Genomic DNA, 20755 nt, shown 5'->3' with positions numbered 1-20755 from the left:
CTGCGTCTACACTACCGCTGAGTTCTGTTGACATAACGTCGACAGAACTCAGCAGTTTTGTCGACGCTGGTAAACCTCATTTTACGAGGCATAACGCCTTCTGTCGACAGAAGGTGTTATTGCATGTAAACTGTCCTTGTGTCTACACTGCCATGTCAACAAAGCAGCTTGCTTTGTCAACAGAACTGAATGTAGTGTAGACGCTCTTTGTTGACAGAAGCTTTGTCGACAGTATCTGTCGACAAAACTTCTGTCGACAAAACCCTGTAGTCTAGACGTACCCTAAGTGTACGTCTCTACTGCATGGCTATTTCAGAGTACCGAAGGTATCTCAAAATAGCTATTCTGCATCTATACAAGCTGCCCGTTATTTCAAAATATTTTTCAAAATAATGGGCATGCTATTTTGCCATCTCAGCAAACCTCGTTGCACAAGGGATAAAAGATGGCTCAAAATAGTACATTTTGCAATTTGGTGCTGTGTAGATGTGCCAAATTTCAAAATACACAATTTGCACAACGCAAATTGTGTATCTTATTTCGAGTTTAGGGTGCTGTGTAGAGGCATCTTAAGTGCTGCAAGAGCATTTGTTGTTTTTTTACAGTTACAGACTGTAATGAACCTGGGACAGCAACACGACCACCCACTGACCCGGAAGAGGAAGTGCCCTCTAAAACCCCTTGGCAGGTGAGTCCAGCCAAACCTAGCCCCGTCCAGAGGAAGCCAGAGGGCAGATCTAGGACTAGAAGAGCCACGGGCTCAGTCAGAGGGCTGGGTTGGGCTGCCAGGACCCCTGCCAACCCTGGAGCCCTGGCCTAGGCTGCTGAGACACCAGCTGAACCCACTCCAAACCCTCCGGGACCCTCGCCAGGCACAGATGACTGGGCCAGCCCACCTGGACCCCTGCAGGAACCAGAGCCCATGGACACCCTGCCAGCCCGTCTGTCACCCATGGGACCCACCCCCCCCAAGCAGTGCCAGAGTCTGGTAAGCCCACAGGGGAAATGGGGAAGCGGCCTGGGGATAGCTGACCACAGGGCAGCTAAGGAGATGGAGATGGAGATCAGGTGGGCAGCGCATTGTGGCCCCCCTCCCCTCCCCGAGCTAGTCAGTGTGTAATGGCCTGGATCCCCGCCGATCTAGTGGCTGCAAGGCTGCCACTATCAGGGCCCTGGGCCGGGAAGCAGTGGAGGGGGTGGGCCTGCATCCTGCCTGCTTCCCCTTTCTTTGGGTGGCAGGTTCCCCCTGTGGGGGAAAACCCCCTGCACTTGTTGGCTCTCTGGGAGTGAGGAGACCCGATCCTTGCCAAGTGCCCTCACTCAGGGTTGTGCCTTAGACTGTGACCCTTGAACTATAGGTGTTCCCCCCCCCCCCCCATTGCCTGGTACCCCGACCCTGGGCTGGGCCGTAGAGGGCTGTCACTTGGCCAACGGTTAGGCCGAGGCATGCCTCACAGATCTGTGGAAATTCTGGGGGTCAGCAGTGCCCCCTCTCTCCCCTCCCCACTGACTGAGGAGTCTTCACACAGACTAACATGGCTACCCCGCTGAGACTCCTAGGAGTAATAAAGGAATTAAATCTACAGGGGCACTTTAGATTGCACCCACACAATTCTTGGTCCCTCTGCTGAGATTACCAACTGGGGAGCCATTTGATACCAATTATAATATGGACAGCAGCTGATCAGGTCTCAGTCCCGTTCGTGACTCATAGAATCCTAGAACACAACTGGAAGAGATCTTGAGAGGTCATCAAGTCCAGTCCCCTGCCCTCACAGCAAGACCAAGAACCATCTAGAACAGGGGTGGCCAATCTGTTACAGACAAAGAGCCAAAATAGCGGTGGATACAGCACAAACAGCCAAGGGAAAAAAGTTGAGCAAGAGAGGGGAAAAAAAAGGTGAGGGGGGGCAGACCGCAACCCTTTTAAGAACAGAGCAGGCATTGCCTTTTTAAGGGCAGCCATTTTTAAGTCTGCCCCAGCATCCCCGTGCAGGCAGAAACTTGCTGCCCCTTTCAGAGCCACGAACCGCAGGTGCAAGAACCACAATTTTCTCTTTGAAGAGCTGCATGTGGCTTACAAGCTATGGGCTGGCCACCCTTGGTCTAGATCATCTGAGGCTACGTCTACACTGCAAGGGTTTTCCGCAAGAGGAAATGCAAATGGAGTGCTCATTTGCATATGTTGCGCTCGCATTTGCATTTCCTCCTTGGATCCCTTTTGCGCAAGAGGTTTTTGCACAAAAAAGAGCTGTGTAGATGGCTCCTTTGTGTAGACGCCTATCTAACGTGCCTATCTAACTTGCTTTTAAATAGCTCCAGTATTGAAGATTCCACAACCTCATGTCACAGAGCACTAACAGCCATCAGCTTGCAACAACTTTTAGTCAATACCAAAGAAGTGCTGGGCTGTAACTAACCTCAGGCTCTGGATCCCCTATCCAGTTAAACCTGCTAAACCAATGTCCCTTAATCTTTTCAATCCATGTGCAGATTTTTCCATGCATGTGCAGAATAATTTTTTTCTGTGCACCAAGACGTGCAGATGGGTACTGCCAGTACAAACAAAAACCTAGCTGTAGGCATTCTGCTAGTCAGCTGGGTGGCATTGAGCAACCACACAAACACACAGTTTACTGGGAACACTGCCCCCATCCTATTAGTTATCCCACTATAAACATGTGAGGCTGAAATCAAGTGGCTCTTTCCTCTACCCCCAGGACATTAGGCTGTTTAGGCTCCCTGAAAGCAAAGGGGTGCTAAGCATGGCTAGGCTAGCAGTGCTCAACCCTCCAAATGGGGTCTAATTGGGTGGGCTAGAACATGGCCACGGGCACCAAGTAATATGAGCTCCTGAATCTTGAGTGTAGAGAACCCAACTTCACATTCAAATCAGTAGCTGTCAAAGTTGGTGCATAATTTCCCACCAATAGTCTTCACAAACACTCTGCCTGTCTTGGCCTCATGCAAGTAAAGTGACCAGGGCTACTCACTCCTCAGCAACCCACCCCATCCCCCAAACCACACCCCTTCAAACACATCAAAATACAGAAACCAGAATAAAGCTTCCACAAGATGCACCTGGAAAGAGATATTTTTGCATATCATCCAGACTGTCAGCCCCCTGGTGTGAATAAACTGGTTTGACGAGGGGAGGTCCATCAGACAGACTCAGCTCCTTCTTAAAAGCATCAGCAAAATTGGAAAGTTCTTGAAAAATAAATTAAAGTGCACGTTAATACAAGTTTCTTCCATCCTTTACTACTATAAGCTAGCTGGGAAGGGTATCGCATACCTCTCAGTATCACATCCCTCTGAACAGCAGCCCCTCCCTTTGCATGTTATGGAAACCAGTCCCAGGGCTTCCAGTTTTCCTGGCACAACCAAGGATGTTAAGTATCGATTAATTTACTAGTCGACTACTCAACTAGTTGTTAAGGAAGGACACTTTAAGCGCTCACTTCCTGCTCAGGCTGCATCTGAGCACAACTCCCGGCTGCCACTCTGCAGTGTTAAAAGGACAGAGAGGAGCCAGTGTGCAAAGATGCTGGGTCATTCTCTGGTCTCCTGCCATGTCTCAGGACAACCCTCACACTGCCACCCTGCATTTTTAAAAAGGACACAGCAGCAACATCTGGCTTGTGCTGAGATAGACAAGCAGACAGGCTGCTGCTGCGTCCTTTTAAAAATGCAGAGAAGCAGCGTGAGGGTTGTCCTGAGACCCCGCAGGGGACCAGAGAATGAGCCAGTGTCTTTGTACAGGGGCTCCTCTGTCCCTTTAAGAGTGCAGAGTGGCGAGGGGGTGGATGGAGCAGTTACCCAATAAGCTCCTGCTTATCAGGTAGTCGACTATTCCATCACATCCCTAAACAAAAGGACTCACACACAGACTCTAAAATATTTATTAAAAGCTTTTTAAAAATCTGAACATCCACATTCATTTAACAGTTATTGCCTAGGCCCCCTCACTTGCCCACAATTTTCCACAAATGTGAAAATGTATATTGATAAAAATAGAAAAAAAATGCTTAAAACCTGTAACTTCAGGTAACTGAAAATTTTAGTAAAAAGTTTTTACAAATAAGCGGATAATTGTCAATTTATTAAAAATGGAAACTGACTTTTGCCAAGTGTTCTGGGGTGCTGGGCAGGAGTTGCTGACTCAGCCTTCTCTCACAGCAGCCCCCATTAAGGGACATGAGCTGGTGCTGGCTAGAGGAAAACAATCCCTGATGGTCTAATTAGCCTGGAACAAAATGCAGGACAATGTAGCATTTTAAAGACTAACAAGATGGTTTATTAGATGATGAGCTTTCGTGGGCCAGACCCACTTCCTCAGATCAAATAGTGGAAGAAAATTGTCTCAACCATATATACCAAAGGATACAATTAAAAAAAATGAACACATATGAAAAGGACAAATCAAATTTCAGACAGAAGGGGGATGGGGGGGGGAAGAAGGTAAATTCCTGTGAGCTAATGGTATTAGAGGTGATAATTGGGGAAGCTATCTTTGTAATGGGTAAGATAATTAGATTCTTTATTCAGACTCAGGTGTAAAGTGTCGAATTTAAGCATGAATAACAGTTCAGAGGATTCTCTTTCAGTTATCCTGGGGCTGTATAAAAGGCTGGGAGAAAGGAAGCCAGATAGGAAAGGGGAGACAGAGTGATAGCACGTCCCTCCTGGGTGCTGACACTGACACTGGCACCCAAGCTGTGTCTGGTGAAAAGGTGACGGGAGCACGCTCTGTAAATAAACAGCACAAGTGGTTCCAGAACCCCAATGTCTGAGTGATTGTCAGTACCTCCCGGCAGGACTCAAGCAGGCCCTGCAGCACCCTGCTACACCAAGCCTAAATAGAAGGAGGTGTAAGCAAATGTGCCACAAACTGTTCTCTGAATGGTCTGAGATGATGCTCTATAAAGAAAGAGGTGTGTATGCACAATAGATAACTTGCAGCAGGATGTGCTGCTAAGCCAGGCATAAAGCAGTGGTTGGTTTTGTCCACCACATGAATCCACACTGGCAGCTGTTTTATGTCAAGAGGATGCGGTCCCTTTCGACAGCCCTCAGTCAGCCATAGAATGGGCCTGTAAAATGGTCCCCTCTATCCAGAGCACTCAACTCTGCACTACGATGTAATGTAGAAGACATAACTAACAATAGTGGAAGAGGAAACAAGGTAGAGGGGAGTCAATTAAGATTCAGCCAGATGTCCAAGTGAAGCAATAAACAACATGAAAACTGCAAGTCAGTTTGGACCTGAAATTAGTAATGTGCATCACAGTCGGGGAGAGTGGAAAGGTCGCACTAAAGATACCCAACTATGGTGGCATTGATGGGTACCTGTTCACCAGGAACTACTGTAGCCTCAAACACATTAAGGATGGGTTAAGGGATGTAAATTAAACACTAGACAAAAAAACTTCAGGAAGTAGCTGAGTTTGTCTGTACTGGATAAACTTAAACAACAAATGGTCTGATAGCACTTTATAGACTAACAAAACATGTAGACGGTTATCTGAAGCAGTGGGCTGTGCCCAAGAAAGCTCATGATACCATCTACATGTTTTGTTAGTCTTTAAAGTGCCACCAGACCATTTGTTGTTTTTTAAGTTTCCTACATGCCTCCAGCTCCCATCCAGGACACACCATATGATCTATTGTCTATAGCCAAGCCCTTAGATACAGTCACATCTGCTCTAATCCCACTGACAGACTAGAAACTGCAGGATCTCTACCAAGCATTTATAAACCTCAATTACTCACCCGGAGAAATAAATAAATAAATGAATTAAAAGAGCCAGATGGATACCCAGAAACCATCTACTTCAAGACAGACCCAAGAAAAATAGAACACCTATAGCCCCCAACTTAAACCCGTCCAATGTATTATCAAACTACAACCTATACTGGAACAGGATACTACCCTCCGAGAGGATACTACCCTCCGAGAGGCTCTGGGAGACAGACCCATAATCTCCTATAGATAACTACTTAACCTTAGGATAATTCTTACCTACAACTACAGGATACACCACACTAATACCAACCCTGGAACTTTCCCTTGCAACAAACCCCTGTGCCAGCTTTGTCCACATATTTACTCTGCATTATTGGACCTAACCATGCCTATTACAAGATCAAGAACACATATTCCTGTTCATCCGGAAATATAATGTATGCCATCATGTGCCTAAAGTGTCCGTCTGTATGTACATTGAACAAACTTCAGACACTTCACCAAAGAATCAATGCCCACATGTGACAGGGCGCCTGCCCTGCACTGGCCCTTTAATACCAGGACTCCGGCACGGAGCCGGGGCTAGCAGAAAGGAGACCAACGGGAGCTAGTTAGGGCTAGAGAGGGCCCAGCTGGCAAAGACCCAGGACTGCACGAATGGCTGGTAGAAGCCAGCTGAACCCATTAGGGCGAGTATGAGCACAGCTGGCACGTATATATAGAGAAGCCCAGGTTGCTCAAGAGGGAGGAGAGAGGCCAGTAAGGGGCTGGCTGTGGAGGAAGCAGGAGCTCCCAGGAGGGAGACCCGCTGGGGCTAGCCAGCTAGAGCTGGGAGAAGGCCAGCTTAGGCTACCCTGATGAGGGGCTGGAGGAAAGGCCCGGGCTTGGAGACAGGTTACAGCCTGGCTTAGGTAAGCGGGGCCGCGGAGATAAGCCCAAATGCCTATGATGAGCAACCCATACAGACTGTATTCGGCCCTGAGACGGGCTATATGAAGACAGTCAGGGAGCACTGAGGCGCACTGGGGTGTGAACCCCTGACAGATGGTGGAGAATGTGGGCAGTATAATCCCACCCTGAGGGAAAAGGGGTTTATTGTGAGTAAATAGTGGTCGGTAGACCACAGGACTGGAACGGGGAGTTGGAAAAAAAAAAAAAGTGGATGATGAATAAGTATTGGAGGGCCTGGGAGGCCCTACAGGCGGGGCCATGCGAAAAGGGGAGCAGGCCACGACAAAGGGGTGACCTCGAGCTCCATAGCAAACCAGGCTCCAAGAGTTGGGGGCAGGGGCCGCGCCTGAGAACTTGTTTTGCCTGTGGGCACAGGGGACACCTGAGGAGGGAGTGCCCCTACGGGGTGGGAGCCAGGAGGCCCCCCCCCAGCTAATAGGGATAAAGGGGGAGCGGCCCCTGTGAAGACAACAGGGGAGGCGCGGACATGTTGGGCCTGCGGGAAGCCGGGCCACATCCGGAGGCTGTGCCCTGAGAGGACCTGGGGAAGGTGGCGGCGACCAACCGCCAGGGAAAGGACTCAGAACCACCGACCCGGGATGGTAAGAGAAACTAGAAGACGGGCGGAAGGTGGTTTGGGCCCGGGCGAAACCAACGCGCAAGGGAGCCCAGACTGGGGTCCTACCCCGCAGCGTGAGGGGCTGGGACCAGCAAGCGGCCAGCGAAGGTACGACCCCCACACAGAGGGTGCGTATGGACAGGTGATGGCTGCTGACCTACGGGCAAGATGGCGGGACAGGACAAAGATCACCCGGCAGGTATGGCTAGAGGGGAGGCCAGTGACCGCCCTGGTAGATTCGGGATGCAGCCAGACAATGGTACGATCCGAGCTGGTCCCAGAGTGGGAGGCGGCCGGGGGATCCATCTCAATGCAATGCATCCATGGGGATGTTAGCACCTACCCCACGGGTTGGGTCCAGTTGTCGGATGGGGTAGATGAGGTGATCTGCAGGGTAGCGTTAGCCCCAAAGCTGGTGTACCCAGTGCTACTGGGCCGGGACTGGCCGGGTTTCAGACGCATCCTGCGAGACTGGGAGAAGCAGGGGCAACCATCACCAGCAGGGACGGAAGACCGGGAAAGGGGAACACCCCAAGGCCCAGAGGAGGAACCGGGCCCAGAGAAAATCCTCAGTTCGGAGGAAATAGGAGGGGATGAGGACTTCATGAGAGACCAACGGGAAGATCCCTCCTTAACCCATGCCTGGGAACAAGGGGCAGGAGAGACTGGGGACCCCAGCACGGGGGCAGCTGTTCGACCAGCACCGTGATTCGAGGTAAGAGCCGATCGACTATACCGGATCGCCCGGTCGACCGACGGGCAGACAGAGGTTAGCCAGTTGTTGGTTCCTGCTCGGTATCGGAGGCAGGTATTAGACCTAGCACATGCGAACCCCTGGGCTGGACATTTGGGGCGAGAGAAGACCCTACAACGCGTAATGCAGCGGTTCTTTTGGCCTGGGATTTATAAAGAGGTCAGAGACTTCTGTGAGTCCTGCCCTGAGTGCCAAAGGACGGCTCAGGGAGGAGTGCCGAAAGCCCCTCTAGTCCCTCTTCCCGTGGTGGAGGTGCCATTTGACAGGGTGGCTTTAGATCTGGGGTCCCCTGGAGAGGTCCCGACGTGGGCACCAGTATATACTGGTCATAATCGACTATGCCACCCGATACCCTGAGGCGGTCCCCCTTAAGAACACGACGGCGGCAACGCTGGCGCGTGAATTGGTACAGGTATTCTCCCGGGTGGGACTCCCCAGGGAGATACTAACTGACCAAGGGACCAATGTGACTTCCAAACTGATGGCGGAGCTTTGCCGCCTCTTAAACATTAAGACCCTGCGTACCTCAGTTTACCACCCGCAAACAGATGGACTTGTTGAACGTTTCAATAAGACATTTAAAAGTATGTTGCGGCGGTTTGTGGAGCTCGACCCAAAGGATTGGGACTTATTACTGCCGGCACTGTTGTTTGCGGTACGAGAGGTGCCCCAAGCCTCAACGGGATTCTCCCCATTTGAGTTGCTTTACGGCCGACAACCCCGGGGGATCCTGGACTTATTGCGGGAGACCTGGGAGGAGCAGGATTCCAGGGTGACGGGTACAGTGCCCTATATCTTGGACTTGCAAAGGTGACTCCGGACCGTAGGGGAGCTGGCTAGGGAGAACCTCCTTCAGGCCCAAAATAAGCAAGCCCAGTATTATGACAGGGGCGCCAAGCCCAGGACATTCCAACCGGGGGACAGGGTACTCCTGCTATTACCGGCGCCAGACTCAAAATTGTTGGCCAAATGGCAAGGGCCCTTTGAGGTCCTACGGCAGGTAGGACCAGTGGATTATGAAATCAAATTATCAGGAAAACGAAAGGACAAACAAATTTATCACGTCAATTTACTAAAGAAGTGGAACGCCCGAGAGGGTATGCTTATTACCTTACAGCCACCAGAACCGGAACTAGGACCCTGGGGAGGCGACTTGAAGGCAGAAGGGACAGCGCACATTGGGGCCGAACTGACGGAAGAACAGCATCTTTGTTGAGACCCATACATAGTGTCAAATTTAAGCATGAATGACAATTCTGAAGCTTCTCGTTGAAGTCTGGAGTCAAATCTCTGTGAAGCAATATGCATGTTTTAAGGTTGAGAGAATGGTCATCTGGATGAAATGGCAAGCAACAGCTTTCTCTTTGTCTTATGTCTGTTTTGTGGTGTCAGGGGTTCACACCCCAGTGCGCCTCAGTGCCCCCTGACTGTCTTCATATAGCCCGTCTCAGGGCCGAATACAGTCTGTATGGGTTGCTCATCATAGGCATTTGGGCTTATCTCCACGGCCCCGCTTACAAAGATGCTTCCCCAATTATCACCTCTAATGTCATTACCTCACAGACACTAACCTTTCCACCTCACCCCCACTCTGTTCTAAAATTTGATCTGTCAATTTTATAGGTGTTCACTTTTTTTTTTTAATTGTATCCTTTGGTATATATGGTCATGCCAATTTTCTTCCACTATTTGATCTGAGGAAGTGGGTCTGGCCCACGAAAGCTCATCGCCTAATAAACAATCTTGTTAGTCTTTAAAGTGCTACATAGTCCTGTCTTTTGTTTCTACTAGACAAAAAGGTATTCCAGGACAACACCACCCAGCTTTATATGCTTGCAATTTTTTTAAAATCAGCAGTGGGAAGCCAAAACCAAGCAGTAATGTCAACAGCAAAAACACTGCCATTCTAGTGTCAATGAAATGAACGCGAACACAAGAAATCTCTCTATATATTTTAAAAGGTTTTTCCTATGGGACGACAGAGTGACATCATGTCACTGTGTCCACAGGAACAAGCTCCAGCCTGGCCCTTCCCAGGGCCCACACGGAGAGCTGGGGCTACCTATGGCCCCAGCCCTCACCTCCTCTTCCCGGTGGCGGAAGGAGAATAGGGTTGCCAGGTGTCCGGTATTCAGGCCCTCTGTCTGGTTAAAAAAAAAAAAAAAAGAAAATACCAGACATGTGCAATGTCCGGTATTTTCTGGTTTTCCAGCAGGGTGCTGGACAGAAACCTGGCGGGGGCAGAGGGAGCCTGCGATCAGCACTGGGAGCCTCTGGTTGCACCTGAGGAGGAGGTGAAGCCCTGTCCCTGAGCACTGGTCAAGCATGTGGCGGAGCCACAGCCAGACTTGCTTCGCCAGGACTGAATGCGGGATGGGCAGCACCCTGGAATCGGCACGTGTCTGGGTCAGTCCCGCTCCCTGATTCGCTCCCCCCCGCCCTGGCCAGCCCCACTGCCCCCAACCCTCTCTTCCCGGCCAGCCCCAGTCCCACTGGCCACCCCTCCCCCAACTCACCCTAACCAGCTCTGCTTCCTCCAGCCGCCCCTTCCCCAATCTCCCCCCAGCCAGCCCTGCTGCCCCCCAGCCAACTCTGCTTCCTGTGTGCCCCCCCTTCCTCCTGGCCAGTCCCTCCCCTCCTCCCCCCGATCAAGTGTGTCCAGTATTTTTTTTTAGACTCCTGGTAACCCTAGAGGAGAAGCACTATCAGGGTTGGAGCCAGGCCTTGCACACCATGGCCTGGCCTTGGGGGGTGAGGGTTAGGCCACATTGGGGGGTGGGGAAGGAGAGAGAGGGCTGGGTTGGCCGGGGTGTGGGGGGGGGAGAAATAGAGGGAAAAGGGATTCTGGCCAAGGTGGGAGGGGGGGGGGGGAGAAGAGACTTTGGCTGATGGGGGGGGATGGGAGGAGACCAAGTTGGTGCAGCCACAGCCCAGCCCTCCCCAGTGACCGGGGGGAGAGCTGGGAGTTGCCAACCCCCTGTGATGTGGGGTTGGCAAGCACAGCAAGTAGGAGGCACCACCCCCTAGTAAACTATGAACGATATTTTTGAACCTGGATCAGCAGCAGTCATCTGGGTGTACCACTCCTCAGCTGACAGCCTCTCCATGTGGTTGCCCTTCACAACCCAGGAATCCGGGGCTTCCGAAAACACAGCACCACGAAAAGATTCAATCCTCACAGCACAGACATATCCGTAATGGTCTCCACAACTACTGTATACATTTATGATTTTATGTTTGTAATTTAAATTATGTTCCCTTTCTCTGGCAATATGACCGGGACAGAGGGTCAGTTTCTTTCTGGCGTCATCTATTGTTTCTATTAAATCGTCAGAATTTACATCTTTACTGCTACATCCTACAACTGTGCTGTTATCGTTCACTCCAATTATTAAATACCCTCCTTGTGTGTTTGCAAATGCAGAGAGATAATCTGGCAATATGTCTTTGAGGTAATGCAAGATGTTCTTAGTTGCAAAGTCTTTAAATTCTACATCTGTCGATTCTGTGAAGTTCAGGGTCTCTCCATGCTCCAGTCGGTCTCTTTCAAAAAACTGTGCGGCCGCATTGCTTATATCTCTCTCCTCCTGCACGCCAGCTGCCTTTGCTCCCTGCACATCATGCAGCTGGGGTTTTTTAGCACTGGGCCCACTCTCCTCTTTCAATTCTCTTGTGGTATGGGCTTGTTTCTTCTTGAGAAATTCCAAAGCATCACCAGGTTTCATACTGACAACAGAAGTGCCAGATCTCAGATACAAACCAGAGCTCAGGCTGCAAATACGTGGTTTTATTAGGGCTGAGACATCAAATGAATTTTTACTGCTCCATGATTTAACAAAAATCAAAAAGGAATTGTTTTGCTGCATATAGTTAAAATATTGTGTCAAATCTGGGCTCTGAATGCAATCCCGAAAAGCAGTTTCTATATCCAGTCCAACACTATTTCCTTGTAAGGTGTAGCCCTCATTTTCAATCTCGGCTTTGACCACTCCTCCTCCTGAGTTTAACAAAGCACACACTGCACGGGCAAGCTTAAGTTTTTGCTTCTGTCTTATATTTTTGGAAATCTTTTTTCTCTGGCTCTCACCAAACGTTATTTTTCCTACTTGTATAACCACTTCTGGATAATTTGTGGCTAAATCAACCTCTGGCTGATCCTCCTCAGGGGCCATCTTGTGCCTAAGAAAACAATAACAAATAAATAAAAAATCCTTAGCATTTAGGTCGGGCCTTTTCTCTTTCAGATACTTTACACATGTCAACTAAAAAGCTGACTGTCCTTAAAGCAATAAATAATGAAGAAAAAACTGCTGCTAATGAACGACTCTAGATCAGTGGTCACCAACCAGTAGATTGGGATCATAGCATCACAGAACACTAGAACTGGAAGGCACCTCGAGAGACCATCAAGTCCAATCCCCTGCCCTCACGGCAGGGGTCTTCCGGCAGATCTTGGAGCCTCTGACAGGGGATCCTGACTGGTTTGGCCAGGAAGCTATCAAGCACTGGCACTTCAGCTGCCCCTCCCCCCACTGCCCTGCTGTTCCTGCCCCCTGCCCTGGAGCTGCCCCCAAGAGCCTCCTGCTCGCTGTGCAGGGGAGGGGAAGCAAAAGGGGGGGTGCTGATGTCAGGATGTCATCCTCCCTCCACTCTTGTACCCCGTCTCCACAGAGTGAGCAGGGTGAGGCCTTGGAGACGGGGTGGAGGTGTGAGGCAGGACCTCAAAAAAGGGGAGGGGAAGGAGGCGTGACAAGGGTATTTGGGTTTGAAGTAGACCCTGGATTGCCTTAAATTGAAAAGTGATCTTGTGCTTAAAAAGGTTGGGGACCCTGCTGTAGGTCAGTCCCGAATCCCAAATTCTCTCTGCTGCAGAGGCTGCTTTGCACAAGAGGAGGGCCCCATTTTAAGTTCAACAGTACAGATAAGCAGCTGGTCACCCTTTGCACCTGCAAGTGTATTAGCATAAAGCTCTCCCACAACACTCCCTCCAGCTGTTACAAGTACATGTGGACTACAGCTCCTAGCCACAATTCCTGGCCCAGCTCCCTCCTTTCTGTGTCTTAGTTTTTTTGAGCAGGCACCTTTTGTTTAGGGCAGGGTGGGGAACCTACGGCCTGTAGGCTGGATCCAGCCCATTGTTTATGTTCATCTGGCCCAACAACTCTCATACAGGGCAGGAGCAGCAAGTGCCAGCTTGCCTCTCTAAAGGTGGGCAGCTCTGAGCCTCAGCACCTCCCTTCCACACTGGTTTGGAGCCACCAGCTCCAGCTGGCTCCACCATGGGTGGGAAGCCCCAAGTCCTCTTCCCCCCCCCCCCAGGTGGAGTTTAGGATATTTTCTAATTCTTTCTCTTTAAAAAAACCTAAATTAAGTTGCTTTTTACTCTGTGTGGCCATGATTGACTTTTTCTATGGGGCAATGGCTCATGGTTGGAAAGAGGTTCCCCACCCCTGGTTTAGAAGGAAAGCGGTGAGTTGATAGCTGTCAGTGACAAGTCTCTGAACGGTGGTGGGGAGCTGAAATTTCTGTTTTTACGCTATGTCATTTGAAATTGACCTCTCTCCATGCTGAGAGCTGACCATTTATTCCTGCTTTGTTTCCTGTCTTCTAACTAGTTACTGATCCATGAGAGGACCTTCCCTCCTATGCCATAAGAGCTTAATTTCCTTAAGAGCCTTTGGTGAGGGTCCCAGTCAAAGGATTTCCGAACATCTAAATTCACTATATCCACTGGATCCCTCCTTGTCCACATGTTTGTTGAGCCCTTCAAAGGATTCTAACAGATTTGTAAGGCTTGATTTCCCTTTACAAAAGCCATGTTGACTTATTCCCAATAAATGGTGTTCACCTCTGTGTCTGATCATTCTGATCTTTATAGTTTCAACCAACTTACCCAGGGATCCAGGCAGGCTTGTACTGCTGCTGCTTTGCTGTTTCGAGACTTGAGCTAGCTAGATTAAAGCTACATTAGTGTATGTCTACTCAATATGCAATTATAGTGATAGAAATGTAGCCGTGTTAGTCTGGTGTAGCTGAAATATGCAATTATATTCACTGATTAGAGTTTAGCCAGGCCCTGCACTGTACCTAGCAAAATGATCCGTCATTCAGGTTCCTATGTGCTAACATTTCTCGTTAAGAAAGGTACCCGGCCAATTTAATCAGTAGAATAGTACAAATAGTACCTTTTGTTTGCTTCTGTCAGAATTAATTTCAGTTCAGTTGAACTATCAGTTACACTGTATGACTGTTGTAATTCTGTAAAACTCCCTATTGACAAAATTGATTTAAATCAACAAGTAGAAAACTTCAAATGTATATGCATTTTAATCTTATCTTGTACTTCCACTTTTAGTTATTTTCCTACAGAATAGGAATTCTGTTTCTGTTTGTTTTTCCTTGGAATTTATTTTGATTTCTTGATTGACTGTGACCACTATGAACAAAGTTGGAGGACAAAAAGTTGGGCCAGTAATGTATTAAAGGTGGGTCTGGGAACCAGGCTGGAAGAGCAGAAGCTGATAGCGTCACTCCAGCCGATGAAGCAGAGACTGTTCATATATTTGGTGTGTCCACTTCCATCCAGCGTAGGGCAACAATCTGCTTCGCAAAGTTGCATCCCTAATCCTGCTCAAAACTTAGGTTGGAAATTACCCTTGTCAGCCAGGGGAGACTCATCCCCCAAGGCAGGGCTCGGTGCATGAGGAGCTTAGGTAAGGGACTCCAGGTCAGTCCTAGGAGGGGGAGAGAGGCCTATGGGAGCTCTCAGGAAGGTATTAAGGCCTTCCCAGAGTATGTTAAATGAGCACCAGTTTAATTGTAAGTGTAAAGGAAAGGCAGCATTGTGAGATACAGGAGATAAAAATAAAAACAAAATTTGATTGGATGACCAACAATAACCCTGCTTTTAGGGAAGTAAGTAACACAGACAGCAGTATGCAACAAAGTGCTGATTACCCCAAATGGAGCAGACGAAAGTTTTTGTAAGGGCAGAATGAGACAACAAAAATCTAACATCAGCAATTGTCAGGCGAGTGGAGGAGTACCAAAATACCGACACAGGGTAGATAAGGTTGGCTAAAACAGACCAAGAGCGGACGGGTTGCAAATCCAAAAAGCTAGGTCTGATCAACCAGGGCTCCCTCCCTGGCACTGAATCTCGCTGCCGCACATAAGCTCCGAAAGGGGAACAAATACCGGTCGAAGTTGCAACGAAAAATCCAAAGAAAGGAAAAACATAAAGAAAAGAATATCTCCTGAATCTAAGCAATGCTTCTCTCTTTCTTAACGTGAGTATTATATATTTGTTAACTCCATAAATTGTTTAAAAGTAAATCAGGAGAGTATATGTGGAGGAGAAGTTATTATTTCTTGTTTGTTTGTTTTTAACTGTACTGTTTTTCTACTTTTTCTTTGTATATTATATTGTCTTAAAAGAATAAAAAATAGTAAATTGATTTAAATGGAAAATTAATTATAAAGTAAATAGAAAAAATAAAAAAATCTTTGTTTAACCCTAAAAAGAAGTATTCCTCTGTCTGTGGTTTCAAATCCTTTAAAGAACCAAAAAACCCAGTTACCAAAACCCAGGAGGTGTCCCATTTTTCCCATTGGGAAATATGGTCACCCTGTTTTCAGTGCTGCACAAGCAGAAAGGTACAGGAGCTGCTGTCAGCCTCTGGGAGGAAGTGGGGGGAGGGATGAGTTCTGCAAAGATACAAGCCAGATCCTTCCTCCCCTCCCCCGCCTACCCAGCTGGGAGCAGTCCCTGTCCCTTCCTGTGTGGCACAGAGCCAAAAGGCTGCTGCTACCCACATTCTGGTGCACAAAGGATGACCAGATGTCTGGATTTATAAGGAGATTACTGGTAAAATCCTGGAGAATCCTGGAGATTCCCCAAAGAAAAATTTGGGGATTTTTCTTATGTAGGTGCCTATTCCTTCCCCCCCCGCCCACCTCCCACACACCCCCCTCCTGTCCTGATTTTTCACACTTTTGATCTGTGCAACCCCTGGCAGAAATCTGGGGGCATGTGACCCCACATGTCTCCCCCATGAATCACCTCTCAGATGTGTTTTCATAGCAAAAGATTTATTTTGTCAAGGAGCAGGCAGGGGACATGGGTCCCTGCTCTGTCCAGTTCTAGCAGCTCCTTTACACTTCTAAGGATGACATCCTGGCCCTTCTGAAATCAAGGGCAAAATTCCTTTGTGGTGTAAAATGATCTTGGTGTAAACAAGAATCAGACCCAATAAAGACCCAGAGGCACATGCTGCTGTGAGTAACACAAAGTCTTGACCAATTCCAACTCCCTCCAGTCTTCCTGAGCAGGGAGCTTTGCCCAGGAGTTTCTTAGATTTCTAACCTATGAGAGAGAAGTTTGAAACCACTGTCATTGATAAGAGCTGAAATAATACACACAGCAGGCCTGGTATCAGTGCCATAGAGCCAAGATACATCCATCTTACCGTATTTCTATTTTTCTCTTCCGAGTTCTCTCTGCGACACCAGGCAGGCAGGCTCTTCAGCTGATGTAAACTTCCCAGCTCTCTGGCTCTAATGTATGATCCTTCCGGGTTCCTTCTGGGTGAAACATGTATTTCACTTTCCCCCCCTGGTGTCCACCCTTTGCAATCTGCCGCACTGCCCCTGGCTCCTAATGCTATTGCTTTGTTAAAACAGGGTAGAGCAGTGGTGTCCAACCAGTTCTGAAGCATTAGCCACTACAGTGGCTACCACTATAGCAAACTAGCCACACTCAACAGGCCAAATAGCCACATGTGGCTAGTGGGCTGGCTAGCGTGTTGGACACCAAAGCTCAGAAAGTGGTGGATGCACAGTGCTGGAGGAGATGGGGCATTAACATGGAAGAGGTCTGTATCATGTAGCCTTGCATGTTGCACAGAGGGACACAATCTAGCAGCTTTCAGCATAGAGAGAGTGTGGTCCACTGGACAAGGGGCAAGCCCCTCAGGGTACGTCTACACTACAGCGCTAATTCGAACTAATTAGTTAATTCAAACTAAGCTAATTCGAACTAACGCATCTAGAACTAAAAACTAGTTCAAATTAGCGTTTTGCTAATTCGAACTAGCGCGTCCACACTGATTGGACGCAGGGGGGCATTTAAGGGCAGCTGAAACCGGTTCTGGCAGGGCATCAGGTCAGTAGTTGCTTTGTGTGGCTGCTGTCTGAGGCTATCTGAGGCTCGAGCTTAAAGGGACCCCCCCGGACAGCCGGTTCTCAGCTTTTCCTGCTAGCTTGCCAACCTCGCCGAGGGACAGCAAAGCGTTGGTCTCTTTGCCCGTCTGTGTCGGTGCTTTCCTTCGGGGGGGCCACCGCAGGTGGCAACATGGAGCCACAGCTCGCCCTGCACCTTCTGGTGCACGTTCTGGACTTGCTGCTGCAAGCCTGCCACCAATGGCTCGAGGCTGCCTGGCACCACCTGGTGAACGTCAGCCCCCTGCCTCTCCGCCTGGCCGCCCTGGGGGCTGTGGAGGAGCCGCGGCGGCGCCCCGGCACCGGCGTGCCCCGCCGCGTCTGGCGTCTGGACACCAGCACCGACTGGTGGGACCGCATCGTCCTGGAGCGCTGGGACGACCGACAGTGGACCCAGAACTTCAGGATGAGGAGGGACACCTTCCTGGAGCCCTGCGCAGAAGGGACACTCGCATGAGACCCGCCATCCCCCTCCAGAAGTGGGTGACCATCGCCCTCTGGAAGCTCTCCACGCCGGACAGCTACTGATCCGTCGGGAACCAGTTCGGCGTGGGGAGATCCACCGTCGGAGCGGTGCTCATGCAGGTATGGTGCTCGTCGGCCACCGAGCCGGCGGGGAGGGGGGCCGCCCCAGGGACAAAGGGGGGGCAGGAGGAGGCAAAAGCGCCCCGCACCGGAGGGGTCGGGCTGTCCCAGCCGTACTACACGCTGCCAGGGGGGTTGCTTCCGGGAGTGGGGCGCGGGGCACTGCCAGGGCACGCACGCTCCCAGCCACCCGGGCGCCCCACTGATTGGCGCTTTGCTGTGTCTCTCTCCGCAGGCGGTCAAGGCCATCAATCGGGTGCTGCTCCGCAGGGTGGTCCGCCTCGCCGACCCGGACGCCGTCATCCAAGGATTCGGCGCCCTCGGCTTCCCCAACTGCGGGGGGGGCCATCGACGGGACGCACATCCGCATCCGTGCCCCGGAACACCAGGCGTCCCGGTACATCAACAGAAAGGGGTACTTCTCCGTGATCCTGCAGGCCGTGTGTGACCACCGGGGCCAGTTCACGGACATTAATGTGGGCTGGTCCGGCAAAGCACACGACGCCCGGGTGTACCGCAACTCCTCCGTGTGCCTGCGGCTGCAGGCCGGGACCTTCTTCCCCGACCGCCACATCAGGGTCGGGGACGTGGACATGCCCGTGTGCCTGGTGGGGGATGCCGCCTACCCACTGCAGCCGTGGCTGATGAAGTCCTACACGGGGCACCTCAATCCCTCCCGCCAGGCCTTCAATGCCAGGCTGACCAGGGCCCGCATCATGGTGGAGGGGGCCTTCGGGCGACTGAAAGCCCGCTTTCGATGCCTCCTCACCCGTCTGGACCTGGCCGAGCACAACATCCCTCCCGTGGTGGCGGCATGTTGTGTGAGCGAAAGGGGGAGGCTTTCCTGCCAGCCTGGATGGCTGAGGCTGACCGCATGGCTGTACACTACGGTCAGCCCCGCACCGCCGCCATCCGGGAAGCCCAGTGGGGGGCCGTCCGGATCCGGGAAGCCCTGCGGGAGAGCTTCCTGGTGGAGGAGGAGGAGGACTGACCTCTCCCTGCATGCCCCACTGGGGCCTTCTTCCACCCTACCCCCCTTCCCCTTTCCCCTCCCTATCTACTGTAAAATAAAGACACCTGTTTTTGAAACAAAAACGTCTGTTTATTTAAGATAACTGGGTGTGGGAAGGGAGGAATGAGGGTTGGAGAGCGGAGGGGGAAACCTGGGACGAGGGAGCTGGAAGGGGAGGGAAGGGAGGAAGGGAAAGGAAAGCTCAGGGGTGGGAGTCCGGCTGCCTCTCCCGTCTCGCCACACTGCGGGTCCGGGGGCGTCGGTGGGAAATGGTTGTGGAGGGGGGGGGCAGGAGGGACAGGGGGTGTGGAGGAAGAAGGAGCGGAAGCAGGAGCGGGAGCAGGAGGGGGAGGGGGAGCAGGGGGAGCAGGGGGAGGAGGAAATGGGAAGCGGTCGAGCAGGCTCTGGAGGTGGCCTCACAGGGCACGGCCCTGCTCCTCCAGGGCCTCCAGACTCCTCCGGCGCAGCCGCAGGTCCTCCTGGACCCAGTGGTCCTGGGTGCGGAGCTGTTGATCCAGGAACCGGAGGTGCCGCCTCTGGTAGTCCTCCTGGTTCCTGGCTGTCCTGCTTGGCCGGGCACGGGCGGCTGCTGCAGGCGGGGTGGTGTGCCCTGCAGTCCCAGGTGCTGCGGCTGTGGTGCAAGAAGACCAGCGGTCAATTACCCCAGGGGCCCAGGTGTGTGAAACCCAGCTCCCCTCTGCAAGGCCAGGGCCCCTGCAGGATCCCCAGCTGCTGCTCCGTGGTGGGCAAGGCCCAGGCGCACGGTTCCGGGGCTCCCTCTCGCCCCAGCCCCCCGTACACATAAGGGGAACACGAGGGTACTCACAGGTGGACGCCTCCCCGGCCTCAGACAACACAGGCGAGTGGCTCTGTGGCGTGCCTCGGGGGTCCCGGGTCCTGGGCAGGCTGGCGGCAGGCTCCTGGCTCTCAGAGCCCTCTTCCTCCTCCTCCGTCTCCAGGAGCGGTCCCTCTGCCCCGGGGTCAATCACGTCCCGGGGGGCAGGGACGGCATGAGCCCCCAGGAGGCGGTCCAGCGCGTGGAAGTGGGGGCAAGCCTCCGGGTCGGCCCCTGGCTGGCAGGCCCGGGAGTAGGACTGCCGCAAGTCCTTAATTTTGTAGCGGACCTGCTCCCGGCTGCGCTGGTGGCCCCTGGCGGCCAGGCTGGCAGCCATGCGGCCGTAGATGGCCGCGTTCCTGTGGCTAGTGTGGAGATCGTGGACATTGGAGGCTTCCCCCCAAACCTCGATGAGGTCCACGATCTCCGCACTTGACCAGGCGGGCGCCCGCCTTTTGCGCCCCCGGGCAGGCTCCTGGGAGCCGCCAGGCTGGTCCTGGGGAGCAGTGGAGGGCTGGGAGCCCTCGGATGGCTGGCTCATCCTGTGGCAGGTGCAGGGTCTGCTAGCACGGGTGCTGGCAGCCTTGCAATTGGCACAAACTGTGTAGCCAGCCCGTGGCCCTTTAAGGGCTCTGGGGCCGGGAGGGGGGCAATAGAGTTTCCCTGGTGTTGGCCAGAGTGGCCACCAGGGAAACCTGGGAAGGATTAGCCTCCCACTAGTTCGAATTAAGGGTCTACACAGCCCTTAATTCCAACTAGCTAGTTCGAACTAGGCTTAATCCTTGTAAAATGAGGTTTACTTAGTTCAAACTAAGCACTCCGTTAGTTCGAATTAAGTTCGAACTAACGGAGCGCTAGTGTAGCGCCTAGGAAAGTTAGTTCGAACTAACTTTGTAGTGTAGACATACCCTCAGAGACTTGAGTTCTACTTTCCACTGAACTTCCTGTATGGCCTCAGGCCAGTGCCTGAGGGACAGCGTTTCAAAGGTTTTTAGGCACTCTGAGATGCAGCTAGGCCTCTAGTGGGGTCTATA

The 20755-nt window shown here is 51.5% G+C and overlaps 1 protein-coding gene across 1 annotated transcript in view; it reads right to left on the bottom strand.

Moving 5' to 3' along the window:
• Positions 1–16633, bottom strand: part of LOC102450776 (uncharacterized) — a 54038-nt gene extending 37405 nt beyond the window's left edge. The window contains exons 1-3 of the mRNA XM_075905122.1: positions 16539–16633; positions 11123–12249; positions 3082–3210 (exon numbers count right to left, since the gene is read on the bottom strand). Of these exons, the coding sequence (XP_075761237.1) occupies positions 3082–3210; positions 11123–12242 (1249 nt within the window). The 5' untranslated portion in view covers positions 12243–12249; positions 16539–16633. The remainder of the gene's footprint in view (positions 1–3081; positions 3211–11122; positions 12250–16538) is intronic.
• Between the last annotated feature and the right edge of the window lie 4122 nt (positions 16634–20755).

The sequence above is a fragment of the Pelodiscus sinensis genome, chromosome 21 (genome assembly GCF_049634645.1).
Source record: "Pelodiscus sinensis isolate JC-2024 chromosome 21, ASM4963464v1, whole genome shotgun sequence".
Taxonomy (NCBI): domain Eukaryota; kingdom Metazoa; phylum Chordata; order Testudines; family Trionychidae; genus Pelodiscus; species Pelodiscus sinensis.
The sequence above is the reverse complement of the archived record's forward strand: the minus strand, read 5'-3'. Positions and strand labels throughout refer to the sequence as shown.